At 37.8% G+C, this 9,088-nt stretch overlaps 2 protein-coding genes across 7 annotated transcripts in view; both read right to left on the bottom strand.

Moving 5' to 3' along the window:
- Positions 1-1,093: 1,093 nt before the first annotated feature.
- Positions 1,094-9,088, bottom strand: part of LOC111870643 (multidrug resistance-associated protein 5) — a 164,573-nt gene continuing 156,578 nt past the window's right edge. For all 6 annotated transcript variants that reach the window (XM_033753952.1, XM_033753953.1, XM_033753954.1 and 3 more), the window contains 2 exons: positions 4,523-4,801; positions 1,094-4,013 (listed from right to left, as the gene is read on the bottom strand). In XM_033753952.1, the coding sequence (XP_033609843.1) occupies positions 3,903-4,013; positions 4,523-4,801 (390 nt within the window). In that variant the 3' untranslated portion in view covers positions 1,094-3,902. The remainder of the gene's footprint in view (positions 4,014-4,522; positions 4,802-9,088) is intronic.
- On the bottom strand, positions 5,885-7,965 carry LOC111870645. The gene is made up of 2 exons (XM_023863106.2): positions 6,288-7,965; positions 5,885-6,190 (listed from the first exon to the last, which is right to left on the bottom strand). Exon 1 carries the CDS (start codon positions 7,798-7,800, stop codon positions 6,289-6,291), a length of 1,512 nt encoding a protein of 503 aa, XP_023718874.2. The 5' UTR covers positions 7,801-7,965; the 3' UTR covers positions 5,885-6,190; position 6,288.

Genomic DNA, 9,088 nt, shown 5'->3' with positions numbered 1-9,088 from the left:
AGGGTAGTAGGTTTAAAAACGCCGGTCCCCAGGGTGATTTAAATATTTAAATCACCGGTCCGCGAAGTGTTAACATGTGTTTGGCCAGATATCCTGTCTCCCTGAAGACTGGCCTGCAGACTTCTGTTAATAATGCACTAGGGCCATGGAACATTTTTTCACATAATTTGTGAATGAACACTGTAGTGATGTGTATGTCCACGTCTGTGAGTAAGTAGTTGTACCGCCTTACCATTTAGATGGTGTATAAGCTCTAAAATTTAGGTAGATTTCCTTCAAATTCAAGACATTCTGCATAAAATGGCCGGATAACAGGAGTGACATTCACCCATTTACCTCACAACAAATATGTGAACTGCACAATTACAAGAAAAAGTATGAAAAATCATCAAAATAACAGACATTACATCATCTATTATATATGAAAATTATATAGATACTTATAAGACTTATATAAATATTTGTACTGCATATAACTGCATACTAGATTCAATATACACAACAATTTTGAATTTTGCTCATTATAGTAGGAATGTACACTAGTGTTCTTTGATATTTTGTTAATTCAAATGAGTTAAAACTCCAAATTACAAGTCAACTAACAAATTAACTAGCTAACTACTTCCCTGCAGGTAAGTCCTTCTTGAGAGGCTGCCAGTTGTTCAGTAAATGAAAAGATTCCAAATATTTCTATATAGAACCTGAAGGTTCAACACCATGTTCAAAAAACCCACAATCAGTCCCTATCTTAAGCCACATGAATCCTGTCCACATAACCCAATCCCATTTCTCTATGTATTAACACCCAACACAGAGAAATTGGAATGACTGATTGGAATGAATGATTTGTCCATTGTGCAGTATTCTAGAAACTAGAAAACACGATGTTTCAGAAACTGGATCTGTTTCTGTCCTAGGGGGAGGGGGAAATGTGACACACCTACTCAGTTGGGTCCCTTAAAAAGAGCTAACTTCAATCACTGGAGGTTAGCTATTTCTAAGGGACCCAACATAGTAGGTGTCTTCCATTCCCCCTTCGCCCGAGGACGGAAAGAGATCCAGTTTCTGAAATGCTGTTTACTAGTTCCTAGAATACCAAATGATGGGCAAAGTTCAAAATCCCAGTGATTCAAAGTGTTATACACCATCATCAGAACCCTTCAGAATCTACAGAAACATTGTTTTAAAAAAATATTCTGTCATCCTGAGTATTCTGGGGCTATCAGGACAAAGAGACTTACATGGCTTAAACATACGTTTGCATGAAAATTATCTTGTTTCTCTCCCAGACAACCAGCTGCCTCGTGGCACCCATGTCTTTATAAGATAATGTTTACTGGATGAAACATTCATATAGACCTACAATAAAGATGGACAATGACAGATATCAACAGACTAAGAGCAGCTGAGATTTTTTATGAGGCATGCAATAAGAAATATGAGAAAGAGAATACAAAACCAAAAATACGAGACAATTTAAAAACAAATAAATACATAGGAACATAAATTAATAAATAACAGAAGAAATAAAATATTCTCGGACAATCAGCCATGTCAGTCTCAATCATCATGGGCAATGCAACACTGACATGGCTGATGATCCTAGAAGATTTTAGCATGTCTGACACTAACCTATCACCACCATGCTTAACCTTATGTCCTTGACATTTATGGAGGAGAGCCATATCACCTCTGAAACATTTGTTTTTAGTTCAACACTGACATGGCTAAATGCCTGAGAATATTTCAGCAAGTTTATTCATCCTGATAGCTTCAAATCTTCAATAGCAGTACAAGATGGTATGGGTACATTGTAAGAAAGAACCAAGAAATTATCCCCAAAAGGTTTTGAACACGGGAATAAAAGGAAAATATGTAAGAATAAGAGATGGGAACAACATATTAGATGTCACACAGAAGGAAGGAAAAACAGGTGAGGAAATTGAAGACAGAGAACTTTGGGAAAAACAGACAGATAAAGGGCACTGGTTGCTAGATGACTGGCATGGAAGTGTTAATGTTGGAAGAGGAAAGAGGAAGAATCCTAGAACAGATGATCCAAATAAAACTTGTATCTGTAAACAAAATGTCAATAAAAATATATTGATGGAGAAAGCTGATGTTCACTAGCAACCTTCTTTGCAAAAAGTCCCAGTTTCTTAAGTCAGTATAGTTCAGACTGCTGAGCAGCATGCACATCCCTGATCCCTGACTTGTGGCAGAACAATATAATTATATGAAAAGTAAAGAACTCAAAGGTTAGAAACTGAATTAACATGAGATTTCAGGGTCTCCTTGCCAGGAAATATAAGATTATGGTTTTCTGGGATGTGACACCATGTAATATGGCAGACGTGTTCCAATGATTGAGAGGAACCTACTTCCTCCAAACTCAGGGTAACACAAAGTTCCTCTGAAAAAGTGGTACTTAAACCACCAGACTACACAATGTCCCTTCTCAGAAGACATTCTCTTAATCTTGTGACTGCTAAGCCCCACAGAAGAACTATATGCTATAAATCCCAAACTTACTTGGGAGATAAACTCAGTTGCACAGTAAACCCCAAAATACTTCCTCAAATGACCTTGCAATGACGACACGTACAGATCATGTGAAAGCCTAATCTTTTATCTAACATAGGTATGTTACACCTGATGCCATGTATTGAGAGAAATGCTTTATCAATACACAACAACAAGCCAATCTCTTTGGCTATAGCAATTTCAATGCAAGTACCCCAAGCCGATTTAATCGGTCTGTGGCTTGCAGAGGGTCAATAAAAAAATATTCAGGGCAACAGAATTTTGCCCTGAAGCTAAGACTTTCCAACTTCATCATCAGAACAGATGACAAACTCACCATACTTGTTTCATATGAAATATAGTTAACCCTTTCTAGTAATAAGACTGTACAACTTTTTCCCAAGCTAGGAAATTTCAGCTGTTTTACAGGCAACCAACTTGTGTACATATAATATCGCACACTCCCATAAAATGTTACAAAAATAATCAGCAGATGGCAGCATTTGCTTGATAAAGGCACTGAAATGATCGCAGCAGAATTTGATCAACCACCTAAATAAAGAAAAAAATACATGTCCACAATGCACTGACATCTAACCACAAAGGAAAAAGTGCTATGTCAATATTACATCAGCAAACTTCTAGAAAGGGTTAAACAAGAAAATGCATCCATGGAATTACATATAATCACACATCTAACCCTGTATTACACCTTTAAAAGGTGACAATTACTTCTAATCCTTCTCTTTTAAAAAACAATTACAAATTAAAACAAAAACAGCTGTTGCAAAGTGAAGAAATTTCAGTTAAAGTCTTACACTGAAAGATACAATACTTTCAGCCTTCATTTCATTTCTTTATCACTGCTCTACAGTTTGAGAAAATGGACAATTTTAACCCTTTACTGCCCTCTTTCAGAAGGCTTCCAATTTGCTCACACAGGTACATGCGAGAAGCCTTCTACTACCAACCTGGTAATTTAATGTCACACTATGACTACATGCTGAATCCCTGCTTTTTAGACTCTTTGACACCATTTCTAATAGTTCATGGAACCTCAGCACTAGTTTTATATTTTCGCACACCAAACTTTTTTTTTTATACCCAAATTAATTTGCAGCTGGTAGGAGCAAGGTTCAAAATCAAAATGATTATAAAGGTCTAACTTACAGTGAAACATTAACTGGGTTAAACATACACTTTACAAAATTCTGTACCAGTTATAATCACTTATACACACACAAACCTATCTCTGCATGCAGCAGCTGAATTGTTACAATATTGTTAAATGACATGGTTATACTTTTATTCAATGTATTAACATTTTTACTATTATTAATACTAATAACAATAACATTGGTGACCTAAAGTACTCATGATCATGTAGCAGAGCTGTCCCGGAGGGAAGAAATACCCATCGCCAACATCATCTGACGAAAAAGTGAGTCACCACAGTTCATCAGATTTTCTGGAGTGTCAAATTCAGTCACCTACAAATTAAAAAAATAATTTATCATATAGTATATAAATACAACACATGTCTGCAAAGCAAATGAATAAAATACTGAAGTGAAAATACACATACCGACAATATGAAAACTTACAAACTTTGTTCATATGTTCATATTTCTTGTTGGAAGCCTTCCATCACCTACTCTCCTGTCCATTTTATAATCTTGGCACTTCTTCTGGTAATTTGGGTATAGGAACAATAGATGGCAATAATTTTGTATTTTCATAGACTGTATGTACGCATTATTTCATGGCTGTCTTCCATTGTAGCTTGTAGGAGTGAAGGAGGAAATAAACAGGCTAGGAAAGGTTTAAATTGATGTACACTTCATCAGCATTTCACTACATAAGCTTCAAAAGCTCTCGCTTAAATTTAAAAGCATCACACAGATTAATCCACCAGCATAACAGAGAATTCTCATATTCTTGGCTTCACAATTTCCTTGGCTAGAAACCATAAGCAAACATAAAATTATACAAATTATACCTTTCCAGAGTCCATGACCATTACACGGTCATAAGCTGTGACAGTGTTAAGGCGATGAGCTATGGTGAGAACCGTGCAATGTCCAAAGGCATCATGGATTGTCTCCTGGATCAAATGGTCTGTCTCCACATCGACTGATGCTGTAGCTTCATCCAAAAGCAGGATCTTATTCTTACGAAGCAGAGCACGGGCCAAACAAATTAGCTGCTTTTCTCCCACAGACAGGTTCTCTCCATCTACTTCTACAGGACAAAGCAACTGCTTCTCCTCACGGCTAATCTGTTGTAACACCCAACACATTCATGTCACTTACTACTACTGGGAACCTTGATGTTTCACAAACCTATGGGTCTCCATTGCCTGTTACAGAGATAGCTTTACCTTTCTGGGGTCGACTCAGCCTCTAACAGACATGAGTACCTGCAATCTTTTTGAATGTAAAGGGCGGCAGGCGCATAAGGCTGATAATTTCACCATTATCTGTGAGCCAACTGTCCAGAAAATGTGGGAACCTCAGCAGCTCACAACCCCGCAGGCCTCCACAGCCTATTACAGGGATACCTCCCCCTCCAAACACTTGTAAATCTCCAACTGGGAGATTACTGTCTTCTGGGATGCGATGCTCTGTGGTGCGGTAAAAAGTTTACTCACGTCAGAGTAATGTGCTGTTTCCATCTTATACCCCATTGTTTACCAGACTTATCATAAATTTGGTATAGTTCGTTATGATTTTGAAATTGGAGGCACAGACAGAGGGGGGGGGGGTCTGCAGCACTCCATGATAAAATGGGGAAAACGGGATCCATGGGTCTTCCTCTGGGAAAACTTTGAAAAAGATACTGACACATTTTTAACATAATGTGATGCGTTATCTTACATCCATCACCACAACAACCGCTACAATCGGAACGGACACTTCCACAACAACGAATACGTGGAAATTGTGGAGTTCCCGCAGTGACAAATTGTAGCAACGAACTGTCGTTGAGTAGCAACGGATGAGACGAAACACGTTACCAGTGTAATCTATAAGGAACGGCCCCAAAGTAACGGATTGCCGAACACGTGAGATCAAACCTTGGTGAGGGGTGTCTCTATTGAGTCCGCATAACCCCTATATAAGCAGAGCTTACGACATTACAAGTATTAGAGAACTGAGTAACGAGATAGAAGCCAAGTGATGCTACAACTGATAATAATTGTAAAGAGTATAAGAGTGATGTCCAATAAAGATTCGCTAAATGTGAGACCCACGTAAAGTTATTTGTCACATGACATACCCAACACGTGACAATAAGATAACAAGAGTTGACTTTATGTTGTATGGTAATAACTAGGGCTCGGATTTCTATGACCTAAAAACTTTGAAAATATGCATGCATTTATGCCCTAAAAATGGCAAAATATGACCTAAAATATGACAGAATGGCCCACAAAAAATAAGTAAATATTTAACAAAAATTCCTAAGAATGGCAATTTATTAAGAAGTTTACAAAGTTATTTTGTCCTGAATAAATATCTTTAAGCTCTGAAGCATCGATCACAGCACATTGCTGACCCCATAAAGAGAAAAGCTGAATGGCGTTTTATTGAAAAGTGTACAAAGTTATTTTTTCTGAATAAATGTCTTTAAGCCGTGAAGCATCCATCACAACACAATGCTGACCCTGTAAAGAGAAAACATGAACGAAAGTATTGTTTATTTTAGCGTGAAAAGTAAAGTAAAGTGTGCTAATAGTTGCAGGTAAATAATTTGTACGGTACCTTAATCTTCCTTTTCAGTAGAGTTGCACTGAATGACAACATGCATTTTCAAATTCTCGAACTTGAAGGACCTCCGATTGTCACTAACAATGGCCTTGTATTTGGAGAAACTCCTTTCTACGTCGCAAGATGTCACAGGGGCATACTTAAAACAAGTCAAATCACTTGCGTCAAGTTCTAATTCACTGTTGTCAAATTCAACTTCTTTGCCACAAAGAATGTCAGAAATTGTACACAGTGTTGAATATCCAGGATTTCGTTGGAGCACATTTTGTAATTTTGCACTAATTTTCACAGCAACTTCGCCCTGTGCTTGATGTAGTTCACTTTCAACTTTCTTAACAATTTGTAATGCATTGCACAGTTGCATGCCCACAGCTTCAAGTCTAATGATGGATTTTGATATCACACTGAAATTTGATTTTATGTACGCTAGATTTCTTGACGTGGTTGATGAAAACAAATTTTGTACAGTTCGAATTGAAGATGAATCATCTCTGTCAAACTTCATGAAGATATTTTCAATCACACTGTAGTGTGTGCAATAATAATCTGCAGCATCGAGCCAAGTCCCCCATCGTGTTAGAATAGGCTTAGGGGGAAGGGGTAGTGATGGAGCCTCTTCTTTAAACTTCTGCAATCGAAGTGGAGCCTTAACAAAAATTTTCTTCCCATTTGCTATTAATTTATCTACATCAAAGTAGCTCTCTCGCACCTCTTCTGCTACCCTATGCAGAGCATGTGCGAGACACGTTGCATGAATCATTTTGGGATACAGTACCTGAAGTCCCTTTGCTGCCTTTACCATATATGGAGCGGCATCCGTTAAGAAGAGGAGCACATTCTCTCGTTCTACCTTATTTGGCCACAGCAAATTCATCGCATTGTCGAAAACAACAGCAATGGAAGAATTATTCACTTTTTCCAACACCTCACATGCCAATAGGAATATATCTCGAGGCTGGTCATCTTTCAGTATACCAACAACAACATTCGCTACAAATCTACCACTTACGTCGGTAGTTTCGTCGATAGACACCCATATTTTATTATTTCCGACACAGTTTCTTATTTTATTGATGGTAACATCGTAGCAGGAAGTGAGATAGTTCTTTCTTAATGTGGATTCGGTCGGAATGGGATGAGTTGTATATTTTTCGAGGAAGTTTCGGAAACTAGGTGTATCTACTTTATGTAATGGAATATTTGATGAAACCATCATAGTACAAAGATCCTTTGAAAACTCGGAGGCATTTCCTGATTTCGGTGAACTGGAGGATGACTTTTCAAACAACAATCGCTGTCTACTTTCCGTGGTAATTTCTCTGTTTACACAGCTTCTATATTTAGCTGTATTGCAGTGTTGTTGCACCGTAAAACGTTTGTCTGCCGTAACTTTCACTTCACACATTTTGCAAAATAAAATTTCTCCGTCAGTACTAAAATATTTGTCACCAAACTCTTTAATAAAACCACGCAACTTCACGCTATTAGAGCACTTGACTTTAGGCATCTTGAAACTATACTGAACAACTGAAGTTATGAATACAGTACTGTATTGGACGGGTTTCGGGGAGAGGGTAGAAATTTACCGCTTTGTGGATGGAAAAATTTTTCACCAATATGCAAGAAACAAACTGGACTTCAGGTATCACTGCACTGGAGGAGAAAAAGAGACAGACAGACACACAGACAGACAGACAGTGGCAGAGGTGGCAATTTCTCTTTTCAAAGTGGTTGATTCTACGCCAGGTCAAGAACCGTTACCCTTCACACTGTACAGTATTCCTTCAAATCCCGTTACACAAGGCCAAATATTTCTAAGAAATGAAGTTCCAAATAACATCGTTGCCAATACTTGCAAATATATTTCTGAGCAATAAGTGAAACTCGCCTAAAATATGACCAAAAATATGATTTTATATCACTTCGGGCCCAAATATGACCTAAAGCTAAAATATGGTTCAAATATGCATTTATATGACCAATAAAAACCGTATTTTCATGTTCACAAGAGTCAGAAATGCGTTTATATTTAATTATACATGCAAAAAGATGCCAGGATAAAAATATGACATGTCATAGAAATCCGAGCCCTAGTAATAACAAGCTCAGTAGTAAGTTAAAAAGTATCTAAATAAATTTCACAGTACACTTCTGTTCTTGTGATACATTAGTGTTCTATGGTGCAAATGTTCAGAAACAATGTTCTACCATGATATGGAGGAAGCATGCTCCTCTGTGAAGTTGCTAAACTTCTACCAAACTACATGGTATCCCATCCCAGAAAACAGCAATCTTTACAGCCAATGCGGTGGTGACATCAGCTCTCTAACTGGAAGTTCAAATGTCTTTAACTACTACACAGTAGCATTCTGTTCTAGGAGAGCGTAGATTTATAACATGAGGCATAACTTCACTTCACACCCGTCATTCCCAACACAGCACCAGCACAAATTATACCCATTCTTTGCCAACTGAAGGAATAGCATGTATACAGTATTATAGAAGGCTGTGACCTGGGTCACTGCTGAAGTCTGTCGAGACAAAAAGCATCACTGTAATGGCCCACCACCATACGACAAACTTCTGCCCCAAAAGAAACATTCAGGACAGCCATAAGTCATGAACCAACAAAATTATAAGGCAAACATATGCATAGCAACTGTTGAAGGACACCCAAATAAACACGACGTAGGTTCCGATGCAACTACATAACAAAAGCAACACTACAGTGAGCAGCAGATTCCTTAACCACAGTAATTTGTACACCTGAAGGTGGCCAGTTAGGCTGAAATATA

Source organism: Cryptotermes secundus, unplaced genomic scaffold (genome assembly GCF_002891405.2).
Source record: "Cryptotermes secundus unplaced genomic scaffold, Csec_1.0 scaffold588, whole genome shotgun sequence".
Lineage (NCBI taxonomy): Eukaryota > Metazoa > Arthropoda > Insecta > Blattodea > Kalotermitidae > Cryptotermes > Cryptotermes secundus.
Note: the sequence above shows the minus strand (reverse complement) of the source record. Positions and strands in the feature narration are given on the sequence as shown.